The sequence below is a fragment of the Hoplias malabaricus genome, chromosome 7 (assembly GCF_029633855.1).
Source record: "Hoplias malabaricus isolate fHopMal1 chromosome 7, fHopMal1.hap1, whole genome shotgun sequence".
Classification (NCBI taxonomy): Eukaryota; Metazoa; Chordata; class Actinopteri; order Characiformes; family Erythrinidae; genus Hoplias; species Hoplias malabaricus.
In genome coordinates this window covers 14,992,393-15,019,656 of record NC_089806.1, presented here as the reverse complement: position 1 = coordinate 15,019,656, position 27,264 = coordinate 14,992,393, and the positions used below count along the sequence as shown (strand labels likewise).

The following is a 27,264-nucleotide window of genomic DNA, read 5'->3' as shown; positions in this document are numbered from 1 at the left end:
TCATAGTCTCACGTGTTCACTACCAAGAAAAAAAGAAACGAAAACGAGGAACATCACTGCTGAGTCCTAATTCTGGCCAGCAGGGGTCGCTCTAAGATCACAAAGCTCGCAACAGCGCCTGTAAGACAGAAAAGATGTGGTGTTATAGCGCTCTCTGGTGGTGGACAGTGGAACTGACCTGCGCTGTCCCTCTCTCCAGCCGAGGCGTAGTCAGTCAAATGGCGCTGCTCCAAAGAGTCACACCGAGCAGCTAATGTTGACAAGCGTTTCTCGGGGATTCCGTTTTCTTCTGTTCCAGTCAGAGTCGGTGAATATGACCGAGCTCTACAACAAAGACGGACTTTAGACTGAATACAGCATCGAGATTCAAACCTGACTGCCAGGGTCCACTGTCCACACAGTCAAGAGAACCAGTGTCTTCAACCGGAGGTAAGTCTCTGACAGTCGGTTTATGGGGGTTACTGTATGACGCTGGGGTCTGCTATACCCCACACCTCGTACATCAGTAATTAACGTAGCTAGCTGCATTACTATGGAAACGTTCCCTGAAGTGTGGAATAAACTGCTGAAGAACTCACGGTTCTTCCCATTACCTTCTTAACGAGACATTCATTATGTTTAATGGCACAACAGGTTGCTTGATTGTCGCCTCTGACTCATCTCATTCACAGCAGCATTCAAAAGCTTGGGTACTGTTCTTCAAAAGTCATGTTTTAGTGAGTATGAAAACAATATGCAGCCAGTTCTCTAGAGAGAACACACTTCTGAATGTTTTAACGAACCAGTGGGGTTTATTTGCTGAATTAAACATTGTGGGAAATAAGAAACTATGAAATGCACACTGTGCAGAAGTTATGGCACCTTTTACAATTTATACATTTTGTCCAGTAAATAAATCAGTAGTGCACTACACTGTCAGAAAATGGGGCTTTAAGGTTCTCTGCTGAAGAGGCTTGTACTTTTCAACTAAATTTGCATAAGACTTACAATAATAGTTTGAAATAATCATTTATATACATTTATTTATATGTATTTACTAGACTGGGCGTTTTGACTGTTCCCCTGAGAATAAGGCTGGACAGAAATGTTTGCATGGCGAGCACCAAAGCAGTTACTCAGTTAATTCTCATATTACCCAAAGTACCAATGGAAACTGACCTCATATTTTTAACAGCAGTCCTCAAGCAGTATGCAGTGGCTTGTTTATGAAGGCAAACTAGTCCTAATCTGTTGGTATTTGAAGCCTGTTTTAGGAGGAATGTTTTACAAACAACACACTGCAAATCCCCAAGGGTTTAATGCTTACTATACCTCTATAAACCAACTCCATCTTAAATGCCCGGCAGCAGGCTTCTTTATGATCTAGGGTAAAAGGCTCTAATGACGTTCTTAAAGATCCCTAATGAGTGAGCAGCATCCTCCAGACTAGTTTTGTGTACCTTTTGCCGCTTAAGGGCAACCTCTGGGATTTTGGGGACTTGCAGTTCTCTCTGGTTTGTGTACATTCAGAAGCTCTGCATCTTTGTGGAATGGTGTGAAATGGAACGGTGTGTTTGAGGAGAAAACCGACCGTTATTTGCACATGACTGAAGTGAACTTGGCTGTAAGTTTTATTCAGTTTGAGTTACTACAGAAACTCGTTTGTAATTTGAGTTGTTTAGTTTTGTATCAGGTTCAGTCTGTGTTTACTTTCATGCAGTTAGCGCGCTTTTAAATTTACAAACAGCAAAATAAATCAGTGTTACCCACCTATGAAGCAGGAATGATGTAAAATCCTAATTTCTTTTCATGTTTTTCAATGTTTGGAGGTCGTTGTCGCCATTTCTCCAATGTGAGCAGAGAGAGAGGAAGCCTGGCGCTGAACACTAAGACTGGGCCCCATTGTATGTTATTTATTTTTTATTTGTTTTACACATTTACAGACATTAGAGTTTTGTAAACAGCAGTTTCTAGCGCACAAACAGACTGGAAAGCTAGCAAATAGTGAGGAAACATCTTCTGAATTTTAAAAAATGTGTTGTTTTTTTTATTACAAGGTCACATTTAACGTGTTCAACAATTGCTTACTGCTTCTGGAAAATAAATTAGACATCCCGAAGGACCAATCACAAGGGTTGTTTACTTGATGCAAAATTGCAGAGGTCAAATACAAATTTCCTAAGTCATTTATTTATTTAGTTATTTATTTATTTCAAATGGACCTGAGTCAGGCACAGTGTCCTGAACACCAGGTTCCTCAGACCCCAATCCAATCATCTGTTCTGTGGGATGAGCTGGAAAAAACAAATCCAAACTGCAGTATCTCCCTGGTCTTGGATTTTTTTTTTGATCACGCCCACTCAGTGGGGCAGTGTGATGCTCTGAGTTCTGTGCCCACTGCCACACAGAACAGTGTTAAAGTTGGAGCAGTGCAGCTGGGCTCGTCTCAATGTGGCTTTCATGAGAAGCACTGGGGCTTCTTACATCCGGAACACACTGTGCCTGCCAGCCTCCAGTCTTACTATACACACATATCCACCAAACACACACACATCCACACACATTCTCTCTCTGTCTCAGCTCTATTTTAGCTTACTGACTTACAGTATTATTTGCTTTTAATGTTATAAAGGACTCTGCAGGGATATTTTCTACACATCCAAAGTTCAGTCGAAGAAACTGGTTGCATTGTTTTTTTCCTCATGATCAAATCTCACAGATTTAATCACATAGCTCTGGGGTGGATTGTCTTTAACAGAATGTCAGTGCACATTGTTAGATGATACAGTGCTGTGGTTCAACAGTTTGTCATCACTGCACTGGAATGGAATGAAAAGGAATGATTAACCTGGATTGGAAATTTTGGTACAAACATATTTAGTGCAAAACAAAGTAGGCTAATCTAGATGTTAAGTCTGTGACTTCAGAGGGCAGAGATTAGCCATCCAGACAAAAGAGGAAAAACAGTCGAAATTCAGAGCTGTTGATTAAAATGTTTTCCTTTAGCTCACCACTTCAAAACATTAACCCACACAGAAAACAAGTGACTTTACTTGATTTATAGTTTGCTTATTTCTGTGGGGACATAAGCGAACATACAAAGCATATTTGTTAGTCACTCTAAATAAGAGTGTCTTCACAATCCTGAAAATAATTAGATAATAATGGCTGCAAATCCTCAGATCATTAACATTTATCATGTAATCTATTAGTGGCTTATCAGATCCTATTGGATTTATATGAAATGGCTTGTGGCTGTTCTAGTTGGTAATTGTTTCTAGTCATTTTCTAGTATGTTTCTCTGAGTTCCTTCTTTTACAAATGCAGTGTGTTGGACTGTAATGTAAGTTGATCAGTGTGTAGCAAAACAAACCCCAGCACATTTGCTGTAAAAGCCTTCTCTGATGTCAGGGCAGTGTGCCACGCCGAGGTGGTTAGAGTAGCATAAATCCATACTTAAGTAAATGTATTGTTGTTTGGGTAAAATAATGACAACAGTTAAACAAGATGTAGTCCACCTCAAGTAGCATCTTACAAAAGCAGCATCTTAAACGTACTAAATGACAGAACTAAAGTAGTCATTTATCTAGCATCCAGCAGCAAAGTAACAGAAAATTGTTTATTTTTTTATTCTTTTTTTAAAAAGATTTGTTTCATAATAAATTAATAAATCAACAAAATCTGTAATTTCGCCATCACAAAGCAACTCTGGAACTAAACAAAACAAAGTCAGTGGAAATCATATATAAACGATTAGTGGGTAAAATGTCTGTCAATTAAGGAGAACTCCTTTAATAATGCTGTTAATATACTTTTCATAGAGATTTCAGAAAAGTACAAATCAATCAGTATTTTACTTAAGTACATATACTGGAATAAATGTAACTAGTTCATATCCATCTCTGGATAAACACAGCTCTTAGTGTTCCTTGAAAAAACTGTGTTTAGGTTGACTAGAAATTGGGGCCCATGATTCACATGTCCCCACCATTCTTATTTTGTCGATCAAAGTGTTACCCAGGATCTGTGCTGCCTTTGGAAAGACGCATTATACGTTATAAAACTTAGCCACTATAGAAATTAAAATTGGCAATTAAGTATAATAATAAGTTTTATAATAATAAAACGATATAATAAAAAGTTTTGTATTGACAAATGCTGAATACAGTATAGGGCGGCACAGTGACGCAGCAAGTAGTTTTGCAGTCACCACTCCGGGTGACTGTCTGTGAGCAGTTTGGTGTGTTCTCCCTGTGTCCGTGTGGGTTTCTCCCGGGTGCTCCGGTTTCCTCCCACAATCCAAAAACACACGTTGGTAGGTGGATTGGCGACTCAAGTGTCCATAGGTGTGAGTGAATGTCTGTGTTGGTTTGTGAAGGACTGGCGCCCCCTCCAGGGTGTGTTCCCGCCTTGCGCCCAGTGATTCCAGGTAGGCTCCGGACCCACCGTGACCCTGATTAATGAATACATTATATATGTCATCTTAAATTTCAAATTAAAATAGGGGAGAAGGCTATGTGAGGCTGTGATATTAGCTGATAATAACCAGGGTTTTAATGGCAGTTAGTGCACTGTGTCTGTGTGTTAAAAACATGTAGGTTTCATAAAAACAGGTTTCATACTCCTTATCCACTCTGCACATCCTGCTCCTGTCCTTGCTCTAATCCCAATCCTCCAGATCTTTTGGGGTATGGCAGTGGCACAAAATTCCAGACACAGGTTGTTCACTGCCCAGTAAAAGGAAATGGAACTGCTTCCTTGGGCAAAGCTCACGTCCTGTGCATGACCTAGGTTTAGGCCAAGCCAATGCTGCCCTTACAAAACATACAGAAAATCTAACCACTACATTTGGGCCAGTTTAACAGTGTTTTGTTTGAATTTTTAAGGGGAAATGTCTGATTCCAGTCGCAGATCATAATTCAAGCATCATTTGTTGAAACAAGTCAAAGTTTCTGCCGGGGGTGGGGTAAGACAGAATGACTCAAAAAAGAACATATTTGTCTGATCTTTAGGGTTTTGTCATTGGGAGTTTTTCACGAGGACAAAAACATGATTAATTATTTGTTAGTGTTCAGGAATGCAAAATTTTTCTCAGTATCTCATCTTACCTGAAGAGAATTTCCCTCGATGGCAGGCTTACTCGTCGACTCTTATTTCCAGTCTCCTCTGTTTCTCTCTGAGCAGATGGCTTTGTTGGCACTTGGTAAAAGGCAGGTGATGTAATGAATGCAGTTCTTTCTGTCGTGCCAGGATCTCTCCTGCTGTCTGCTGGACTCTACTGAGCTGGGTTGTGATGAGTCACTATCCTAACATTGTCTTACACATTGTTGCACGATACAGCATCTAGCCAAAAGTTTGTAGGCACCTCCTTGCCCATAATTAGAGCACTGATTTCCTCATTAGTTTTCTGGCAAGGCTTTACAGTAGATTCTGGAACATTGCTGTGAGGACCTGCATTGCATTAAGCCACAAGAACAGTGAGGTTAGTTGCTGATGTTGGGTGATTAATTCTTGATCACTAACACCACTCCATCTCATCCTAAAAGTATTGCATGGGGCTCTGTAACTCCAGATAACAGTTCCAACACCTCCACAGCCCAGCGCATGGGTTATACAGATATGTGGCATTGGAGATGATGATCTAAGGCTCATGTGCAGCTGCCACACACTATCCATATCAGAAGGTAGTGTCGCAGTCACACAGCTCCAGGGACCTGGAGGTTGTGGGTTCAAGTCCTGCTCCGGGTGACTGTATGTGAGGAGTTTTGTGTGTTCTCCCTGTGTCCGCATGGGTTTCCTCCAGATGTTGCAGTTTCCTCTCACGGTCCAAAAACACAAGTTGGTAGGTGGATTGGCGACTCAAGTGTCCATAGGTGTGAGTGAATGTCTGTGTTGTCCATAGGTGTGAGTGAATGTCTGTGTTGAAGGACTGGCGCCAGGGTGTGTTCCCACCTTGTGCCCAGTGATTCCAGGTAGGCTCCGGACACACCATGACACTGAACTGGAGCGGTTACAGATAACGAATGAATGAATGAATATTAGAGTATTCAGACACACATGCCTGCTGATTCTAAGAGATAAGTATAAATGCAAAAACTGTTGCACATTTCAGTACAAGCCTTGGATATGGAGGCGTATGGCTTTCTTTTGCTGTGGTTTGTTTTGAATAATGATAGATATCAGTATCACTGCAGGTCATGTCCTCAGTCTAATAGAAACCATTAACCATTCACCGTAGCCATATAATTCCATCCCATACTTCATTCTCACTAGCAGCTCAATACAGAGTCAAAACACTTCGCATGAATATGTGATGCAGGAAGAGGCTTCATCACCCATTTGGGTTTATATTCTCCCCATAATCTCCCTATAACTACATAATAAACTTTAAATTATTTTATAATGTAGACAGTGTAGTTCCTGGAAGAAAATGTGTGTTTAATAAATCTTTCAGAGGTTAATATTCTCTTTTCTGTGTCTGTGAAGTTTATTTTAATTGCCAGAGCCCTTGTAATGAACTAAATGTGCATTAGATCATTGAAGACTCTCATCTCTTCTCATCTCTTTATTTTTTTTCTTCTCCATGCTCTTATGATATGAGTTAAAGCTGCTGAGATATGTGTTATGCAAGAGTTGAGGAAGTACAAGGCTTATGTTACTGTGCACAAGACTTTGAACTCTATGTGAACTACAATGATGAGGAGGGAAATTTTCCCCCTGGAGTTCTGGATGGTCTCAGCAATAAAAAATGTTGATTTTCTTCCTCCTCAAATGCACCAGTGTGATAACATCTGTATTAAAAGGGCAGTTATTGGATAGCACTCCTTTCAGTGTTCGTTTGATTGCCAGATCCAGCTCAGTGACTTGGAAAATCTTGATAATGGAGCATTCAGGGCATAGTTTGCCCCTGCAGTCCAGATTATTATTTGAAAGAGCAACAACATTTAGAACATGTCATTTAAGGTGGTTTTACTGTAATGGAATAATCACTGGATTTGAAAGAATGCCTAAACTTTAATGTTTATTGTTATGGAGTGATAAAGAATGCGCACCTTCACAGATGTAATTAAGTAAGCAGGTTTGTTTTACTATGACCTCTACAAATCGTTTGTCCTAAGCCTGTGTGTATGAAAAATACCCAGTGCTGCTTTGTATTGTAAATTATTTGTATTTTTACTGATTTAGAAAGCTTCATGAATGTGATTGTCCAGCTGACATGCAATACCAGCCCCTCTGCGGACCCTTTTAATGTTCCTCTACCGTTCTTCCTTACAATTATTGGAGGAATCGTACGGAATAGAGCTTTCACTATTAATTATATTTGTAAATAAGTAATATAATGACTATTTTGATGATTAATCTTAATTAATCACGTTGAAGTTTTTAACAAAACATTTTTCTTGTACTATTTTTTTTCTACAAACTACAAACATACATTAAAATCATTACATTCAGGTGCAATTCGTAGTTCCATGCATACGTTGTTCACCACTTTCATCCTGTTCTTCAGTGTTCAGGACCACCACAGAGCAGGTATGATTTGGGTGACTGGATGATTCATTGACATGGATGTGGTGGTGGTTAGTGTGTGTTGTGTTGAGGCAAGTGGATCAAACACTGCAGTGATACAGGCGTTTTTAATCCTTGTGTCCACTCACTGTCCACTCTGTTAAACACACCTACCTTGTTTGTCCACTTTGTAGATGGAAAGTCAGAGACAGTAGCTCATCTGGTGCTGCACAGTTTGTGTTGGTCATCTTCTAGTCCAGAGGTCCTCAAATCTGGGAAATTGGATCCAGGATTCTGAAATAGCCAGATGGTATATCGCGATAGCTGCCAGGTGTGATGTCATACAGGCCGACCATTTTACAATCCAAGCTCGGAGCCTGGATCCAAGGTTCAGATTTGAAAACAGGATGAAATTTCCGTTTTTTTATTATTTTTTTGGTTGGTGGACTATTCCCAGTCCAGCAGTGACACTAATGGGTTAAAAAAAAACTCCAGCATCACTACTGTGCCTGATCCACTTGTAACAGCACAACACAATATTGTAATAATCGTGATATTCTGACTTGTTTACGTAATTACATCATACAGTTACACGTAATATGGCGTGCATTCATTACGTGAGTCATTTAGGCACAGAGACAGGTACGGTGGCAATTTACTTCAAAGAATTTGTTCCAAAAGAACAGTGACTTTAGTCCTGTGGCGGTGGTTTGGAAATAAAATATCAATATTCTATATAGATTGTAAAAAACAATGTCAGAACCTGGGTAATTTCCGGTTGTTTACAAAATAAGCAAATGCTTACACATTTATTTTTTGTTCCTTCTGAATGTATTTCTAATGTTTATGTGCTTATTGGTATATGCACATTTGTGATAGGCAGCATTGCAGTGTGTGTGTGTATAAACTTTCCTCAGGAACATTAATGCATTATTTAAACACACTTATTTCCAAGGTAAACAAACTGAATTATGAAATTGTGTTGATGTATACATTTTCATTTTCAGATTGAGCACATTTGAGCAATTACCAGTAAACAGTCGAGCTAAACACTGGGCTGAATGAAGACAGATCTGTGTAATTGGGCATTAACCTAGATAGATTATAAATAGATCTCATATAAGCTGATGATATGACTTATGTAATTTCACTCATATTTACATGACTGGTTTAAATGAAAGCTTGTCTTGTTCATGTGGGTGAGATTTATTTCCATTCAGTCCACTTGTGACATCTTGAGTATCAGTGCATTAACTCTGTTCTGTGCTCCTGAATGATTGGCTGAAACACACAGGACATTTATTGCCAGTTATACAGATTATACAGTTGGCACACCAGCATTGTTACCAAAAACCATATTAGTCCATATTTAGATGGAAATTACCTCATGGAAATATCTTGTAACTCACTCACCCACACATCCCCTCATTCCTATTTAACATAATATTCCATTGTATCGGTGACACCAATAAAAACGTGTTTTGGATTTTTAATACTGCACACAGTATAAACGTTGTATAAATATACAGATCAATTTACATGCGACATTAAACATTTTTTGTTTAAATGCTACATTTTGGATTATTGTACTGTTAATAGCGTTTTGTTTCTCACTATGAAATGACCATTTCAGATGTAAGAGGCTTTGTTTGGTCTGAACCAAATCTCAGTAAAAGGTCCATTTTCAGGAGAAGGAAAGCTTTTTCAAGTATCTTTAACCAAATACCAAGAGTAAAACATAATAAAATGACAATACAAGAACTAAACAATAAAATAATAAAATGACTAAAACAGTAACTAAAGTTATTGACTACATTTTTGCTTCCATGTATTGCATTTAGCTTCATTAAAGTTGACAAATGGGGTCTTAATGAAATGTCTATGACACGCTTTGGTCAGAAATCACAAGGAATTAAACACCACAGCATCATATTCCCTCTGTCTATACAGCCTTGTTCAGAATGACTGGTTTCAGCGCCTGTTTTTTTAAATGTGAAATGAGCCACGGGCAGGTGGTGCAGCAGGTAGTGTCACACAGGTCCAGGGACCTGGAGGTTGTGGGTTCGATTCCCGCTCCGGGTGACTGTCTGTGAGGAGTTTGGTGTGTTCTCCCCGTGTCCGCATGGGTTTCCTCTGGGTGCTCCGGTTTCCTCCCACAGTCCCCCCACGGTACCACACGTTGGTAGGTGGATTGCCGACTCAAAAGTGTCCGTAGGTGTGAGTGTGTGAGTGAATGTGTGTGTTGCCCTGTGAAGGACTGGCGCCCCCTCCAGGGTGTATTCCTGCCTTGCGCCCAATGATTCCAGGTAGGCTCTGGACCCACCGTGACCCTGAATTGGATAAGCGCTTACAGATAATGAATGAAATGAGCCACAGCTCACCCCACGCACACAGTAATGATAAATTAGTGACTAGAAGCTCAGGATTTTAGTCATTTTTGCTTGATTGTCTTACTTATCTGTTCTCATTTTTGCGTGATACTCTTATTTCTCCAAGCTTGTTGTGTCTAACTGTAGATAAAACTTTCTAGTCTCATTCTGATCTTTAACCACAAGGTCCCGCACTGGGATTGGAGATACGCAGATGATTGCGTAGTGCAGTTCTAAAGATATGTTGTCACTATTTGTGAGTCAATTTAATACAGGACCTGAGAAGTCAAAGTTTGTTTTGTGTGAAAAAAGGACAAATATTCTTAGTGTAAACAAATAGCTCCCTTCACCTTAGTTAAAGCTGGAAGGGGCCACTGAGATTTTAACACAATCTCAACAGTATTTGTAAATGAACTGGACAGACTGCACACTGCAGTGTAGACTTAATTCTAGTGAGTCCAACATTTCCAGATGTGACAAGGCAGTGTGCATAACTCCAGAACTCATTAGCTGTACTCCTCATAAGTATTCAGATTAGTTCGAGTTCCACAATAACGCCTGAGTCCAGAAGTCACAGTCGTGATGAAATTTCATACTTCTTATTGCATAATCACATGCTATAGTCAAGAGGTGCACATTCATTATTTAATCTGAGATTTGCCTGTTAGCCTTGGGAGTGCACTCTACCTGAATAGAATATGAGAGTTCTTTGTTTCTTTGTGCTTCATCTCCTCAGATCCAGACACTATGACGAGCTCTCAGTCCACTCTGAGTCAGGACAATGAACTGGCCCTCCTGCTGCCCTGTAAACTCTGCCTTGGAGTGTTCCCCCTGGATAAAATGACCACAATCTCCCAGTGCCAGTGTATCTTCTGCAGCCTGGTGAGAAACAAATATAAAGCATTGAAATGGGCTTGTCTAAAAACGTCAGAAGTGTTTGAAGAAACCATACACAACACTACACTGTACATTCTTTTGTAAAATATGAATATCATATTTAATAAACTTCTAATGAATAGGTAATTTTGTTTCAAACACATCACATTTAAATCAACAATCTATAATGAATCATGTTCTGAAATCATTAGTCTTAGTTAATAATAATCCATAGAAATTCTAAATATGTGTTCATGGAATTAATGTTCTCTTGCAGTGTTTAAAGCAGTACATAGAGCTGCTAATAAAAGAGGGTCTAGAGCCAGGAATCAGCTGCCCAGACTCGGCCTGCCCAAAACAGGGCCAGCTACAGGACTCTGAGGTACAGCACGCTTCACACACATTCATTATTTCACATTGCATTCATTTGAATCATTTCAGAGGTTTCAGAAAATTTAAATGATTATAAATTATTGACAAGGCCCAGCACTAAGAAGGTTAATTATCCAAATCTTTCTATCTCTCTCTCTCTCTCTCTCTCTCTCTCTCTCTCAGATCGAGTCTATGGTGGACGTAGATGTCATGCAGCGTTACAAGAGGCAGCAGTTTGAACGAGGTAGGATTGCACAATGTATGATTTGTTAGTCATTATACAGAAGGTGATAATAGTTTTTATTACTTTACTTATTCAGTTGCTCATAATTATAATTGTAATGACTTTTTGTATTTGTGAGTAAAGGAATTTCCTTTTTTTACTCAGTTACATTTAGTCATTAACTTGGAGATTTGTTATTATGGTGTTGAAGACCTGAATAAAATATATAAACATAAACATGAAAACAACAAAAAATGTTGTATGATGTAAAAATGTAATTAAAACGCATGCTGCTTAGTTCAGAGATGACATCACAAGGACGATTATTTGACAAACACTTTTGTTGTAACCAAAATACATGAAATAGTGTTTGCATGAGCTAAATGTACTTTTAGTTGTCCCAAGTGTATTCAAATCTGCATTGCTGAAGGTGAAGCTTATAATCATATTTTATATAAAATAGCAAAACACTGTGAAATGTGATGCCAACATAGGTGTAGCATTGTCTGTGGGAAGAGAGGATATTATTTGGACTGAAATAAAGTCTAACTAAACAGCTACCGGACCTCAGGCCTTTTCCACAATAGAAAACTTGCCAAATGTAATTAAGATTTATTTCCTGAAGGGGAAATGAATAAGCCATAATTCATGCATTATGTATAACACTATGTGAAGTGTTGATTATTTTATCACAGTTGTTTAGTCTGAAATCTAGCTGAATGTCTGTTTAGGATTGAAAATTATAAATGAGTTTCATAGGATTATTACCCTCAGTGTTGGTCCCGAGGGAAGCTCTAACATTGAAAACGTGGAAGTAAAGTAGCGTAAACATGTGTAAATAGAGATTATAAGCTGGTGGTCAGCACTTGAAAACACATGCCTATATGTGTTCTGTAGCAACTACACATGAGCCTTAGTTGACCATGCCCAATGCCTAGTAGTACCTCGTACAAGGTACCAGCAATGAGCTGAGGAGAAGTGGAACTCACTCATGATTGAAGGAAGTAAAATCCCCAAAGAAATATTCCGGCGTCCAGTGTAAAGCCATCTCAGAAGAGTAGAACCTGTCACTGCAGATATTGGGGGCAAACACCCTAATAATCCTTTTGTCAATATTGTATAGTATAAATATGGGAATGTAGCCACTTGTCCAGTGAGTTGGATCCATTCTGAAATGAAAGGTAATTATATCTCCTGTCTTGTTGTTCTGCAGAGGTGCTGCTGGACCCATGCCGGACCTGGTGCCCATCATCCTCATGCCAGGCCGTGTGCCAGCTGAAGGAAGCTGAGGTGCCCATTCCGCAGCTGGTGCAGTGCCCTCTGTGCAGCTTGCGCTTCTGCTCTACCTGCAGGGCAGACTGGCACGCAGGACGCGCCTGCCGCAACAGCCTGCCTATCATCACGTTCTCTCCTGCCGAAAACAGGTATATACTCCACCGTGCATATGGCTAAAGGGAGAAGTCGTACTGCTGGAGCATTGCAATACAATGTCGCTTACCCCTTTAAAGGATACCCCTTTAAATATATCTAATATTGTAACTGTAAGTAATGTTTTCCCAGGGGAACGTGAATTCACAGCTCTGATTATACTAAAGAAGTGTTTAGAACAGGATTCACTTCATTTCAGACCTGCCATGCTTCCTATATTCTCAATATTTTTGGGTTTTGTCGTACTTACATTGGCATTTCTAGAGTAGTGCAGCTGTAGAAGCTACAGAAGGATTGGAGATATCTGAGGGGGAATTTTTTGCTTTAGATGATATGTACCTCTACACGACATGAGGCAATTACTGAGCAATACAAATTGTTGTGCCAATTAGCCGTGGTACAGGGAGGTAACTGATCTAATCCAGCAGGCTTTGCACCAATAATCTAACAGCTTGTCATATAAGCCAACTCCCCACGGGTTTGGTTCCTGTTCGTCAGTTTTCTCTTTATCATCTCTTTGCTCTTGGAATCATACGCTAATTTGTGGAGGCAGTAGTGAAATATCATCTAGTTTTTAGGTATCTGGTTTGGTGTATATCACATATCCAGCAGCCTTATGTGACATGCGACAGCTTCAAGGATGATGCCTTGCTTGGTTGTTACACCAACAATCACTCTTGTTGTTTTCAAAGGGGATTTTGAAAACTCTCTCTCTCTCTCTCTCTCTCTCTCTCTCTCTCTCTCTCTCTCTCTCTCTCTAGTTCCATTTGCAAGCGTGAAGACGACGAGGCTCCTATAAAGCGCTGTCCGAAATGTAAAGTGTACATTGAAAGGGATGAGGGCTGCGCTCAGATGATGTGTAAAAACTGCAAGCACGCCTTTTGCTGGTACTGCCTGGAGTCACTGGATGTGAGTCAAACTGAACAAGTACATTTTAGATAAGAATATTATTTACTAGATCCCAATGTTTTATATAAATTTTTTTAGACTGTATTTTGGAATTAGCTTTCAGTTAAAATAAATTAGAATATTAATCTCCTAGAATTGGGAAGAACTGATACAGTCATTTTTTGCAACCAAAAAAGTTTAATTCGAGTGCTAATATTGATTCCAAGTCGTATAAAAGAAGCCCATGATAACTGGATGATAATGAGTTTCACTGAAAATAATGGGCTTCTTTCTTTTTTCCAGGATGACTTCTTATTGATCCACTATGACAAAGGACCCTGTCGGAATAAACTAGGTCACTCCAGAGCCTCTGTCATCTGGCATCGCACACAGGTATCTGCAATATAAACGTGTGAACAGCTATATGTATAGTACACACTTGTACAGTGCACGCGAATAGGAAATACACCTTGAATATTAAACAGTTGTGTACAGTATACATTGATTTGCCTTATTATTATGTCAACAGTCATTGTCCATATTCTCTGCTTCACTGACCGTATTGTCGCACTATGTACATTAACTATTCCAGACTATTGTCCATCTGTTGCTCTGATACTATCATAACCCCAATTTTATTCTGCCTATTAATGACAGACTGTCCTTCAATGTGTTAGTCACATCAGTCTGTCCTGCTGGAGGTCAACAACCCTGTGCCCAAACACTGGCCACTGTTTAAGACACACCTACATTGTTGGTCCACTTTGTAGATGTAAAGTCCAAGATAATAGTTCAACAGTTGCTGCACAGTTTGTTCGTCATGCTCCAGTACTTCTCAGTGGTCAGCATCCAGCAGTGACATTGAGGGGTTTAAAAACTCTAGAAGCACTGCTGTGTCTGATCCATGGATATATGCGTATCACACACTAACACACCACCACCACATCAGCGCTGGGAATGATCCATCACCCAAATAATTCCTGATCGGTAGTTGTCCTATCCGTTGATAAACAGAGGTTGGGGCCTAACAAATTGTGCAGAAAAACAGATGTAATAAAAACTGTCATTTTTTAAAACTGTAAAAAGAGGTGTCTTTAGTGTTGTGGTTCATGTAGTACACAGGACATAAAATAAATAAAATACATAGCCATGTGTAGTAATGTGCAAATGTGTATATAGTATATATTTATATAGTTAACAGGAAAGAATAGTAAATATATGTGTAAAACGCTATCATTAACTGTATGCAGGTATTGTTCAGAAGTATGTGAAGTATCAGTTATGTAGAGGACCGTGCATCTTGCTTGCTTTCCTGAACAGTGCTTTGGCTGCAGACACTACAGGATGATATAATTCAGCAGTAGAACTGTAGCTTACCCGGTGTTAGAGGCTCAGCCCCAGGGATCAGTAGCACAGAGGAAGACAGGACAATTTTCACACAGAGGATTTAGCCCTTTAATCCTCCTCTCATCGCCTAGCTGTCTAAAATAAGCATTCCGGTGAGTGAGTGTGTTGATGTCCGTGGGTAAGTGCATGTGTTTCTCCTGCTGAGCGGTTTCTACAAAGAGGGACTTTAGTAAAGTTTTATCTGCACTGCAGAAACATGCAGGAAAAATAACTGCTGCCTGACCCAAGAAATAAACATCATGCTCACTATTTTGTACAGCTTCTAACCTTTAATGTAATTCTGATTTATTACATTCAAATAAGCTGTTATTCTTGTTTAGAGCCAAACCCTAAAGTATTGTCACACCTTGTGAAGTGTTTGGGTATCCCAGATTATCAAGCCTTTAGTGCCCCCTTGTGGCGCTCAATGTGTTATATGTTGGAGGTTTTGACTCATCATTTTAATTGTGGGTCCCTGTTTCCACATATAAACACTTCTATGGATGAAATACAAAGGGGGATCATGTAAAAGTGCAGTCTACTTCTGAGACTGAAATGTGTAATGTTACTGCCACAGAGCTCCAGCGTTCCTGGGTATGACCCTCACATCTGGTCAGTGTTAGGCATGTTCTCCTCATGTTGGTGTGGTTTCCCCTGGGTCCTCCCACTATCCAAAAAATATCACATGTTGGTAGATGGACAGGCTCTGAACCTTCTGTGACCCAGATCAGGATGAAGCGGTTACAGAAGATGAGTGAATGAATGAATGAATGAATGAATAAAAAAAAGTTACTATCCACTGTGATTAGAATAAAATGATTGAAGTCTGGTCACTAACTTAGAACACAACTGTAATTCAGAAAGGATCAGTTATATTTAAGCTATAAATCGTAAATGGATGTTTAAGCCTTTTAATTTGAAAGTAATTTTACTGCCATCCACACTCACATTATTACAGCTATGGGCACACATTTTAACTTCGATTTTGTTTTTCCTTTACAATGTGCAAACATGAATCAATCAAAATGGTCTAAAATATTGACCTATTAATTAATTATACTAACATTTATACTAACATGTGTATCTCTCTTTCCTGTGTGTGTGTGTGTGTGTGTGTGTGTGAACAGGTGGTGGGGATTTTTGCTGGCTTTGGCCTCCTGCTGCTGGTGGCCTCACCGTTCCTTCTCCTGGCCACACCATTCGTGCTGTGCTGCAAGTGTAAATGTGGCCGTAGAGACGATGACCCTTTACCCACTTAGAGTTCCACATTCACACCTTCAGCTCTTGAATTCCAGTTCACCGAGAGGAGTTTACGTGTGCTCCAGGCGACTCTTTTGGGAGGACACTTCAGGTCTCCTACTTTTGAGACTGCAGAGCTGATCTGGCTGCTGCTGACACAGAGCCACTGCAGCAAACAAGATCATTACAACAGGCTCTAGTGACATCAGGGGGCTACTACTTACACCATTCAGAATATGGATGGGGATAAAGAAGGAATCACGTTCTCAGCAGAGGAACACTAGCACAGTTTGTTCTAGGAGGTCAGCTCATGATGACTGGTGATGTGTATTTCTCCTGCATTATTTCTAGTTCTTGTCAATGTGGGTGCATATTTAAAAGCTGATTAATTACTTGTTTTGTCGGTCAAGTTGTTCAGTGCAAACACTTCATCTTAGAGCTGTAGCAAACAAGCCATAAGATGAGAGTTTAAAAGCTGGATTTTATTTTCACTGTAGCAAGCCAAGTGACCTGAATTGTGAAATTGTTTAATTGCTAAAAAATGTTTGGTCTTATTTAATTCCAGTGAGTTGGAGAAAACATAGCAACACCTGTGTTTATGACATTAGTAGCATCCTCTGTTTTTCTCAGATGTTCCTGTTTTGTTTCATGTCTGGGTCTTCCATCTGATGCCTGATCAAATACTGCATATTCTTCACAAATAGAGTGCTGCTTGACGGCCTGCCAAGATCAGCCTGAAATCAAAGTGGACCTTTATTACATTGTTAGTAAACTGTGTATGGACAAGAAATCGAAGCCCAGATTTGACTATTATTCACAGCTTTGAGGTCAGATTGACCAGACCCAACTAATTGCTAACGTTCAAACCCCAGCACAAGTTTTTTTTTATTTTGCTTTTGATAAACAAGGAGCGGGTAAGAAATTGCATGAGAATTCATGGGATGACAAATTCCATAAAATACAAACCGGATTCCAAAAAAGTTGGGACAATAAACAAATTGTGAATAAAAACTGAATGCAATGATGTGGAGATGGCAACATCTAATATTTTATTCAGAATAGAACATAGATGACAGGTCAAAAGTTTAATCTGAGTAAATGTAACATTTTAAAGGAAAAATATGTTGATTCAAAATTTCATGGCGTCAACAAATCCCAAAAGAAAAGTTGGGACAAGGCCATTTTTTACCACTGTGTGGCATCCCCCCCTCTTCTTACAACACTCAACAGACGTCTGGGGACAGAGGAGACCAGTTTCTCAAGTTTAGAAATAGGAATGCTCTCCCATTCATGTCTAATACAGGCCTCTAACTGTTCTTTGCCGCACCTTCCCCTTTATGATGCGCCAAATGTTCTCTATAGGTGAAAGATCTGGACTGCAGGCTGCCATTTCAGTACCCGGATCCTTCTCCTACGTAGCCATGATGTTGTGATTGCTGCAGAATGTGGTCTGGCATTATCTTTTGAAAAATGCATGGTCTTCCCTGAAAGAGATGACGTCTAGATGGGAGCCTATGTTGTTCTAGAACCTGAACATAGTTCTCTGCATTAATGGTGCCTTTCCAGACATGCAAGCTGCCCATGGCAACGGCGGATTGCACGGTGGATTGTGTTCACTGACGATGTTTTCTGGAAGTATTCCTGAGCCCATTCTGTTATTTCCTTGACAGTGGCATTCCTATTTGAGGTGCAGTGACGTTTAAGAGCCCGGAGATCACGAGCATCCAGTAGAGTTTTACGGCCTTGACCCTTACACACAGCAATTGTTCCAGATTCTCTGAATCTTTTGATGATGTTATGCACGGTTGATGAGGATAACTTTAAAGTCTTTGCTATTTTATGCTGGGTAACACCATTCTGGTATCGCTGCACTATCTTTCTGTGCAACAATGGTGGAATTGGTGATCCTCTTACCATCTTGGCTTCAGAGAGACACTGACACTCTGAGAAGCTCTTTTTATACCCAATCATGTTGTCAATTGACCTTATTAGTGTTAATTGGTCTTCCAGCTGTTCGTTATATGCTCAATTTCCTTTTTCCAGCCACTTATTGCTACTTGTCCCAACTTTTTTGGGATTTGTTAAAACTGAAATTTTGAAACAACATATTTTTCCTTTAAAATGTTACTTTTGATCTGTCGTCTATGTTCTATTACGAATAAAATGTTGACATTTGCCATCTCCACATCATTGCATTCAGTTTTTATTCACAATTTGTTGTGTCCCAACTTTTTTGGAATCTGGTTTGTATATTAATGTAACATGTGTTTCAAAAAAGCACTCAAACCCAAGCTTCACCAATTGCGCAATGTTGTACATGATAAATCAGCCCTACTTTTTTATTTATTTATTTATTTTAAATGAGCCCCACCTGTCCAGTCAGGCTTTGGTCACCACTTCTTCCTCGTGTCACAGTAAACACAGTTCATTATATATACATTTTATATAGTATTATATTTTCAAAAATCTCTTCCCAACCTCAAAAACGTTGTCTGATCATGAGGAAAATTTAATAACTAACAAGTCCTAGTTTCCCATTCTGCTGCCCACTCTTTGAACTAAGTGCAAGGCTAGATCCGAAACCTTTCCTGACATTAGGTTTCCATTCAGAAATATGTCTCACAGAACAGGGGAATGCTGTCATATGTTTAATGGTGACTTTTAATCTTAGCAAAGAGGATGTCCATCCATCCATTATCTGTAACCGCTTATCCAATTTAGGGTCGCGGGGGGTCCAGAGCCTACCTGGAATCATCGGGCGCAAGGCGGGAATACACCCTGGAGGGGACGCCAGTCCTTCACAGGGCAACACAGACACACACACATTCACTCACACACCTACGGACACTTTCGAGTCGCCAATCCACCTGCAACGTGTGTTTTTGGACTGTGGGAGGAAACCGGAGCACCCGGAGGAAACCCACGCGGACACGGGGAGAACACACCAACTCCTCACAGACAGTCACCCAGAGCTGGAATCGAACCCACAACCTCCAGGCCCCTGGAGCTGTGTGACTGCGACACTACCTGCTGCGCCACCGTGCCGCCCCCGAAGAGGATGTAGCTGAGATAATTCTAGAGCATTTAATCGATACAGGTGCCAAATGCCTGACCTGGACAACATGAGCAGTAGTTATTCTACACTATCGGCCTGTTAGGGTGAGAGTTGGAGGTCAGCAGAGCAGAACTAGTACATTTAGGGGACAGATTTTTGAACATAAATTTGTTGATGCTTTCATTCTTTGCCAAATGCAGTCTATTTCTTGGCCTTTCCCGAGCACACACTGTTACATTGGTCTGAATAGTGTATTTGTGTTTTTTGGTAGTTATATATGCCTTTCTGTTCTGTTCTGTTTCTGCTTTGTTCAAGTGGAGCTCCAGTTTTCTGTAGTTTGTTGTTTATAACGTGGATTTACATTTCTGTGTTTTTAAAATATATCAGTGTTAAAAGTTCACAATCTTGTCAACCCTCATTTACCCATCAGGGTCTTTTTATTCACATTCTGTCTATAAAATTGCCGAAATATTTGACTAGCGTGTTTACCGAGCACTGAAGGAAAATGCATGTTAATTTTATTTGATTTACGCACACCATTCATTTCCACATGGGTCAATAAATCTGAAATTAAAAATCACATCTTAAGAAGAAGCAATCTCTCTGACATCACTAACTCCTGAGTGCTGAAGCAGAAGCTTGTGAGCAGCGTGGTTGGGAGCATGTGTCTGGGCTGTGCAGAGCAGCAGCTGGCTACAGCGTGGGGGCCGTGGCTGGACGGGTAAAGGGCCTCTCCAGGGGCCAGTGGGCATCTGCCTCACCCTGCACCATTTCACCCGCCAGCATCACAAATTCATGCGCTGCTCCACCCGCACCATCTGTGTCCATGCACACCAGAAGCTCTGTGAGCCCCCGCCGGTCACACGCAGAGGCCAGAGGAGTCCGGGACACGCCAGGCCAGCAAACACTGCCCTCGGCTTATCCACAGGAGAAAGGGACAGAGTGTCTGACTTCTTTCAAAGTGTTACCCAACTAGGTCAAACAGAAGAAGGGTAGGACCCAGAGTCAACTTTAGTTCATAATCAAGAAATCAATACATATTAGGTACAACAGATTGTATTCTGAATATTATTACAGTTGTGATCTTTGTGATAAAGGAGTGTAGTGTGGTATGGAATTTTACATGATCCAGCAGAGGCCTAAAATTATGCAGCCACTTAGAAGCGGTGAATTCTGCTCCTGTGAAAATCAGGTTTTTAGCTCGTTAAAACATCTGTGAGGCATTGACACTAGACGTTTCATAAGTAAAATTATCAGCTATCTCCATGACTGAGCATTTCTTCTTTAAAACATTCATTCATTCATTATCTGTAACCGTTTATTCAGTTCAGGGTCACGGTGGGGCTGGAGCCTACCCAGAATCACTGGGCACAAGGCAGGAACTTACCCTGGAGGGGGCGCTAGTTCTTCACAGGGTGACAAACACTCACGGACACTTTTGATTCACCAATCCACCTACCAACATGTGTTTTTGGACTGTGGGAGGAAACCCACACAGACACAGGGAGAACACACCACACTCCTCACAGACAGTCACCAGGAGCAGGACTTGAACCCACAACCTCCATGTCCCTGGAGCTGAGTGACTGTGACACTACCAGATTCAAACATAGATTGAGACAGCCAGGCTTTCTTACCACATCAACCTAAACAACCAATCACGTCAATGTCTGCAGTGGGGCTTTCCAGGTAACTTTGAAGAGTTCAGAGGAGTTTGACCGGTTACATAGATCAGCCACGTGAACAAAGCCATTCAGTGATTTATATTAAATGTGCTGTTCCACATATGGAAACAAAGTGTGATTAAGTACAGTTATTTAGAGACTGCCAGAAATTGCAATTTAATATCCGAAATATTAGATTAGTATGAGTCACAAAGATAACAGTATATCATCATTAGAAATCAGTGTTACTCTCCTTTGCTGAGTTCACTGTGAGAATTGAATATCAGCCTGTTATCAGATGTTATTTGCACTTTCCCCATGTAACCACAAGAGGGTACAACTGCTGCACAATGTACAACGGTGTAAGAAAGAGTGTTGTAATGTCTCTGATCAACACGAGTGTGGGAGGACTGTTTGTGGAGGTTTGATGAGCTTATGATAACAGACCGAAGAAAACAGGAATTACACAAACCACATGCGTGCGGAAACTAAATCCAAGACTAAACTGTGTCAAGTCGTCTGTTTCCATCTCCCTGTCGCCATCTTGTCTCTTTTTCTTCTGTCACACGCTGCCCATTTTCTCTCTCTCTCTCTCTCTCTCTCTCTCTCTCAATGTCTCAGTGGCAGGTGTTGATGGTTGTGTTGTCCGAGGCTGGGGGGAGTTCTTCTGGCTCTGTGCTGGCGTTTCAGTCTGCCTGTGCCTGCCTGGGCCGTCCCACTGGCAGCTGGCATCACGCTGCGGGCGCCTCTCCCAACTATAATTACCAGCTCCAGATACAGATGGAGACAAGCAGGCGCACTGGTCCCTGCATCCTCCCTCCACGGCCTTCACCCACCTCCACATTCCACTCTTCAACCATCCTGAGCACACTCTGCACCAGGACAAATCTACATCACTCCAACAGAGACAAACAGAGGGGCACTACCAAGTTATGTATTTAAGTAAACACTGGTGGATTGATATTTCCACCAAGAAGTAGTAAGTAAAGGAATCTGCCTATATATTACAGCCATAAATTTTTATGCCTAATTTTTGTTTCGTATTTAACTAGGGTGTCCAGACGTCCTCTTTTCCCCGGACATGTCCTCGTTTTTAGACTTAAAAAATGTCCGGGCGGAATTTCACAAACGTCCGGGATTTTGTTTTTCTATAAAGCTTACATAGAACTTCGAGAAGCGTTTCGTTCACAAACTAGTCCCGCCCTCTCCTACTCCGATTGGTTTGCTTGAGTGAGAAGGGGGCGTGGTGAAGTAGCCTAAAATCTTATGATTGGACGGTCTGACTGTAGAGCTACTGTTATTGGTCGAAATCCTTCTCTGTAAACATTTAATTGGTCAGTCTGCACGTCAGTAGTCCTTGTTTACGTCAGGCAAAGCTCATGTACCTACCCTCATCTCGAGTAGCTATGCCGAAACGTAAATGTAAGTTGGATGAATTAAAAAAGAAATTCCCATGTTTTGTGCAGCAAATAACGGTGTAAAGGACCTAAAAGCACACGTAGATTCAGCTAAGCATACAACGGCAGCGAGGGGCGAGAGCTCATCACCACCCACCCCGGGGGCGTGTCCTCTTTTTCACCATCTCAGATCTGGTCACCCTAATTTAACTGCATGATATTTCTTACTGTGCTGCTCTGTGATTGGTTAAACACTGACTTTGGAGCATTGACCTTTTAATTTAGATCAAAATTATCCAAAGGAGAACAACATTCAAGTTTAATCACTTAGCTACTAGAGTTTCTGGAGATCTATATGTTTTTATATAATTAATTCAAGCTGATACTGTAAGCATAATCAAGTTGATATTTGGGAATTTATATATACTTTGCCTTTAGTTCACTTAAGTAATAATATTTTTACATCTGGACATATTTCGACTGCTCTTCCCTTAAATTTAAGTAGTCACTGCTCCATTCCATTCTTTCCATACTGACTGCTCCCTGGATACTTGTTACCTCTTTAAAACAATGGATTAAAAAAAAAACATTAGTCCACCAGCTAATGTCTATACAGCAGTCCAGTCAGAAGGGATTGAGTCAATTTGTGCTGCTGTAATGAGTTAACGGACCCATGTTGAATGGTGGTGGTACAGGAGGACTTCTAATGAATGTTAAGAGAGTGTTTGAGTGTTGAGCATTGTGGTGTGGAGCAGACAGTGTGTAATATGTGAGGCACAATCTCCCACAGCCTCCCCGGAGCCCCCATCTGTTACTGCAGTGCCACGGCTGCTTTAGAGGGTACCAGTGCCCAGGAACGAACTCAGCCGCTAACCACAGCAGTGCTTAAACAACATGGTCCTCAAAACAATGTACTTCTTGCCTCCTTTGGTATGTGAAATATGCGTGTTTGGTTTTGCAGTGAAGTTAAAGGGGGTAATGAGAGAAAATGTCTATGTTGATCAAATAGATTTCTTCAGTGAATACAGGTTATGTTGATAATAGTTAAAAAACTGGAACGTGTAATACAAGGTTTGGGAGGGGCACATGCTCAAGCAAACACAGGTCTCTCCCCTGTCCTATCTTCCTGCAAACTGAACCTTGTCCCCCTATTATCCCTATAACCCTGCCCCCTCAATTTGACTGGGCTTAACCATTGCTACCAGCAGGTGAGGTTAACTAAAATCAATACAACACACTAGGTATTTACTACTGAAATTGCTGTTGAGAAAATATGCAGTTAAGAAAATATGCAGTCAAGATTTTTTACCACCCCCCCCCACACACACACACACACACCCTTAGAAAACTGAGGGACCTTCGGGTGCTTTAAGAAGGGGAGCTAGGCATGTGGCCATTCCTAAAAGAACATGACCAGAAGAGCAAGGACAGACGTAAGTAAATACCTATGCACAATTTCTCTGGCATTCAAAATTAAATTTAAAATAACAAGATTCTGTCAAGTGCGTCCCACAGTGTGTCTTAGTAAAGGGGCACACCTACTGACCTCATTACAGTTCTCCCTAATGAACATGTTTTAGACCTTTGGACATTTCATTTTACATCAAACTATTCTAAATGATTTGGTTTAACAATTTAATTTGGAAGTAAAATTAGAAACAAATCAGTGCAGCACTGAGAATTATCCACCAGCCAAATAATGCCTGCTCTGTGGTGGTCCTGAACTTAGAAGAACATGGTGAAAAAAGCTTGTGGAGCTAGTACATTAGACAATGAGCCCAGAAACCAGGAGGTCATTTTAATGTATTGGCTGATTTTTTTATATTATGCTATTAAAGGCAGACAACAGATGATGTACACTACATGGATGAATACCATATACCATAATTCAGTGTGGTTTGTGAATTAATTAGGTTGCTTTATGCGACAGAACATCTGGGACTTATGTATGAAGTAGTTGTGTTTCATGTTTGAAAATGTATTTGGTGGTTCCATGCTCGTTCCCTAATCATGTAGCCTATGTGTTATATTTGTAGTAAATTCATCTAAGGTAACACACTTGGTAAAGTGAAAAGCATTTAAATAAGCATTTAAGAAAAACTTTGGCATGGATAGTTAAAAATAGAACAATAAAAGAACAGACAACAAATTAATATGTGAAATATAGAAGAAAAGTCACACAGCTCCAGGGGCCTGGAGGTTGTGGGTTCAATTCCCGCTCCGGGTGACTGTCTGTGAGGAGTTGGTGTGTTCTCCCTGTGTCCGCGTGGGTTTCCTCCGGGTGCTCCGGTTTCCTCCCACAGTCCAAAAAACATGTTGGTAGGTTGATTGGCTACTTAAAAGTATGTGTGAGTGTGTGTTTTGCCCTGTGAAGGACTGGCACCCCCTCCAGGACACCCTGGTATTCAGATATTTCCTGCCTTGTGCCCAATGATTCCAGGTAGGCTCTGGACCCACCGCGACCCTGAATTGGAGCGGTTACAGATAATGGATGGACATTACAAGACAAGATGTAACCTATCCTATGCCAATTCATTAAACCTTCACAAAGGGCCCACCACACTCTCTTCCTACTGGCAGCCACATAATTTCTATTTTTCCAATCCTACAGCTACACCCTAATGTTGCTGTGACCATTTATGATCTGATCAGCAACCAGCAACCCTTAACATCTATGGTTAATCATTGAGCCCAGCCCATGAGTACCCAAACCACCCACTGCATCACTAGCTCTTCACAGGGGTCATCAGGTAGGCACCTCCCCTCGTCAGTGTTTCGCTGAATTAAGCCCAGGACACCTCCAGAAGGCTCAACAGTGAAGTCCGGTGTCCCAGACCTACCCCCCTCCAAGCCAGCTTTACAGTCCTACCTCACCCTTTACCATCAACAACCATAAATCCACACTGGCCTCCCTGGTGACTAAGGCCGTACTATTAATGCATGCTCAGTGCCACCAGTTCCTTGTGATCTTTACATGCTACATCACCAACCACCACCAGCACATCGACAGTGGAATAAAAACTGCTTAGTATTTGAAACTGATCGAAGCCCGCTCAAATAAGAATGTTTTCAGTCTGAGTTTTTCTAATGTCCTCAACAACCTGCTTTCTTTTATAAGCAGAACAGTATCTAAATGCTGCTTCTAGATGTTTCATCTTCACCTGAGGCAGGGCTAACTGTCAACAAGTTTTTAAAGATCTGAGAGTCCTGCTTGGCTCATATCTCTGTAGAAGATCTGATAAATATACAGGTCCTACACCATCATGGTGAGATTTATAATTGATATTTAAGAGCAAGTTGATGTGTTCTCCTTTGGGTCTCCAGTGAGGATGCTTTACAGTTATCAATCCTGCTACAAAAGGCATGGATGAGTTTCTCCAGGTCCACTTTGGCTATAAAACCTTTAAACTTATTGATGGTAGAAAAAAGACAAAGAGTTCTTTGCCACACATGCTGATTTTGGTAGCAACAGTTAAACAGAGGCCAGAGATTTAGACTGCAATGGGATGAGAGAGAGAGAGAGAGAGAGAGAGAGAGAGGTGACCTTGTTACTATAGCATTCCAGGCCAGCCATGCTTGTGCATTAGGAGGCATGAGCCCATGGGGAAAGTCAGACAGATGCTCTCTCTCTCTCTCTCTCTCTCTCTCTCTCTCTCTCTCTCTCCTTTCCCTCTCCCTCTCCCTGTGGGTGAGGTGGGTGGTGTGGAGTGTTTTTGGTGCAGCTGCCACACTCAACCTCATGAAGCACAGACTCCGGTGCTCGCTATCTCTCCTCTATGACCTACACTACATCCCGAAACTTAATTCACACAGCTGCACACTCACACATATCAGCGAGGCCACCACAGCCACGCACATCTGCTCAGATGCTACTGCAGGTACAGAGTCTTCCTAGTTGACAACATGTGCCTCAATTTCAATATAATGTACATTTGAATTGTCTTATAAGTATATCGACAACATCTGTGTGTGTGTGTGTGTGTGTGTGTGTGTGTGTGTGTGTTACCTTCACTACCTTATCTTACCTACAATTTCTTGATGTTATTTGTATATAGAACCATACAGAATTCAGATATCATTCTTCACTTTTTTTCATTTTGATGGAAAGGCTATCATTCTTCAGTGTCAGTGAATTACAAACTCCTAAATTAATTGCAAGACCTGGTTGAGCACCAAAACTCTCCTTTCAGAAAAATAGGGGAAATGGACACAATCAAGCTTCATTTATCCTCTGTTCAGGAAAAATCCACAGGTACACCAAGGTCTATACTTACACTGTGAGAAGAAACCTCAAATTTGAGATGTTCAGAAGCAGCACTGAGAAAAGATAAAAGCCAAAAATCAAACCAAATAGAATGAATAGAGAATTTGGAGACCTTTATGGGGAAAAAATACCCAAATGTGAGTGTCCCAAATATATTGGAAAGAGATGATACTGAATAATGACATTTGTATTTATATTTTATGCAGTTTTGACAGCTTTAGTCTAATTTTCTCACTCTCTTTCTCTCTCTCTCTCTCTCTCTCTCTGTGTGTGTGTGTTTAAGGGATGGAGTAGAGAGACAAAAAAGAGCAGAGGCTTCACACCAGCTGCTGAACATGACATTTCCTGGCTGGGCCAGCACACCCCAGCAGGAGCAACATCTGTGTGCCTGCCTTTCATCCCCTCAGTCCCCACACAGGACACTGCACTACCTGCAGCTCCAGCCCACAGGCAGCAGAGCTTTACTCCAGCACAGCACAGCCTGAGTCCCGCACAGCTGAGGCTTTACCATACAGCCCTGTGGCCTCTCTCTCTCTCTCTCTCTCTCTCTCTCTCTCTCTCTCTCTCTCTCTCTCTCTCACACACACACACACACACATCACACACACACCACAA

At 40.9% G+C, this 27,264-nt stretch overlaps 1 protein-coding gene across 2 annotated transcripts; it reads left to right on the top strand.

Moving 5' to 3' along the window:
- The first annotated feature begins 219 nt into the window (after positions 1 to 219).
- rnf144ab (ring finger protein 144ab) lies at positions 220 to 19,875 on the top strand. 2 transcript variants are annotated; one of them, XM_066677963.1, is made up of 9 exons: positions 220 to 429; positions 1,809 to 1,883; positions 10,594 to 10,739; positions 11,011 to 11,115; positions 11,289 to 11,349; positions 12,542 to 12,752; positions 13,518 to 13,665; positions 13,948 to 14,037; positions 16,158 to 19,875. In XM_066677963.1, the coding sequence occupies exons 3-9, from the start codon at positions 10,605 to 10,607 to the stop codon at positions 16,287 to 16,289; spliced, it is 882 nt and encodes a 293-aa protein (XP_066534060.1). In that variant the 5' UTR covers positions 220 to 429; positions 1,809 to 1,883; positions 10,594 to 10,604; the 3' UTR covers positions 16,290 to 19,875. The 2 variants fall into 2 exon arrangements, with proteins under 2 accessions (XP_066534060.1, XP_066534058.1); XM_066677961.1 differs by lacking the exon at positions 1,809 to 1,883.
- The last annotated feature ends 7,389 nt before the right edge of the window (positions 19,876 to 27,264 follow it).

Coding starts and splice junctions, on each gene's coding strand:
- rnf144ab (XM_066677961.1), top strand. CDS start 10,605: ATGACGAGCTCTCAGTCCACTCTGAGTCAGGACAATGAACTGGCCCTC. Junction 11,116..11,288: donor GCCAGCTACAGGACTCTGAG/GTACAGCACGCT, acceptor TCTCTCTCTCAG/ATCGAGTCTATGGTGGACGT. Junction 11,350..12,541: donor GAGGCAGCAGTTTGAACGAG/GTAGGATTGCAC, acceptor GTTGTTCTGCAG/AGGTGCTGCTGGACCCATGC.